General features: G+C 41.0%; 1 protein-coding gene across 1 annotated transcript in view; it reads right to left on the reverse strand.

Moving 5' to 3' along the window:
* LOC107578192 (fibronectin-like) overlaps positions 1–518 on the reverse strand; it is a gene marked incomplete at its 3' end in the record, with an annotated part of 7122 nt that extends 6604 nt beyond the window's left edge. The window contains exon 1 of the mRNA XM_016264173.1: positions 344–518. Coding sequence (XP_016119659.1) covers positions 344–518 — 175 coding nt within the window. The remainder of the gene's footprint in view (positions 1–343) is intronic.
* Positions 519–658: the final 140 nt, after the last annotated feature.

Below are 658 nucleotides of genomic sequence, written 5' to 3' on the forward strand. Positions count from 1 at the left end.
AACAAGACAAAAGATCTAAGCTAGAAAAGCATTTTTTGCAGTGAGCACAAGCTGATTGAAAAAGCTGTGAGACGCATGTAATGACACTTAATTTATCTATTCAGTCTTTTTGCTAATATGCACAAAGTAAGGAAAAGAATGGGGCCTGGAATGTGATGTTTAAGATAAAATGATGTGCTCAAGGCACGTTATTAAGATCCAGGACCGTTAGAGGGCTAAAGTGCTTTCATTACATTAGAATTCTCCATCTTCCTATGTTCCAAGCTCCTGTCAAGTCCTAACATGTTACCCTCTCTTTCTCTCTGGCTCCAACATTTATTGCTAGTGTAAAACTGGCACTTACCTGCCATGGGACAGAAGCCAAACCGCTGCTCTCGGTCATTGTTATAAGTTGTGCCGCACCATTTCATGCCATCTCTCCTGCCGTCAGCAGTGCAGTCAGTGTAGTTACGGCCATTGTAAAGGTATGGGAAGTGACAGAGTGCACCATTGGAATTTCCCCCTCTGGTTGTGACCATAACTAAAAATGAAGATATTTACCAATGAAAAGCAGTAGCAGTTTCAAGGAAAAGTTTCAACTTCCAATAAATTTATGACAGGAACAGTCACCAAAGGGTTTGGAGTTAAGTGCCTTGCTCAAGAGTATAACTGTGATGAG

This window comes from Sinocyclocheilus grahami, unplaced genomic scaffold (genome assembly GCF_001515645.1).
Source record: "Sinocyclocheilus grahami isolate Dianchi unplaced genomic scaffold, SAMN03320097.WGS_v1.1 scaffold9270.1, whole genome shotgun sequence".
Classification (NCBI taxonomy): domain Eukaryota; kingdom Metazoa; phylum Chordata; class Actinopteri; order Cypriniformes; family Cyprinidae; genus Sinocyclocheilus; species Sinocyclocheilus grahami.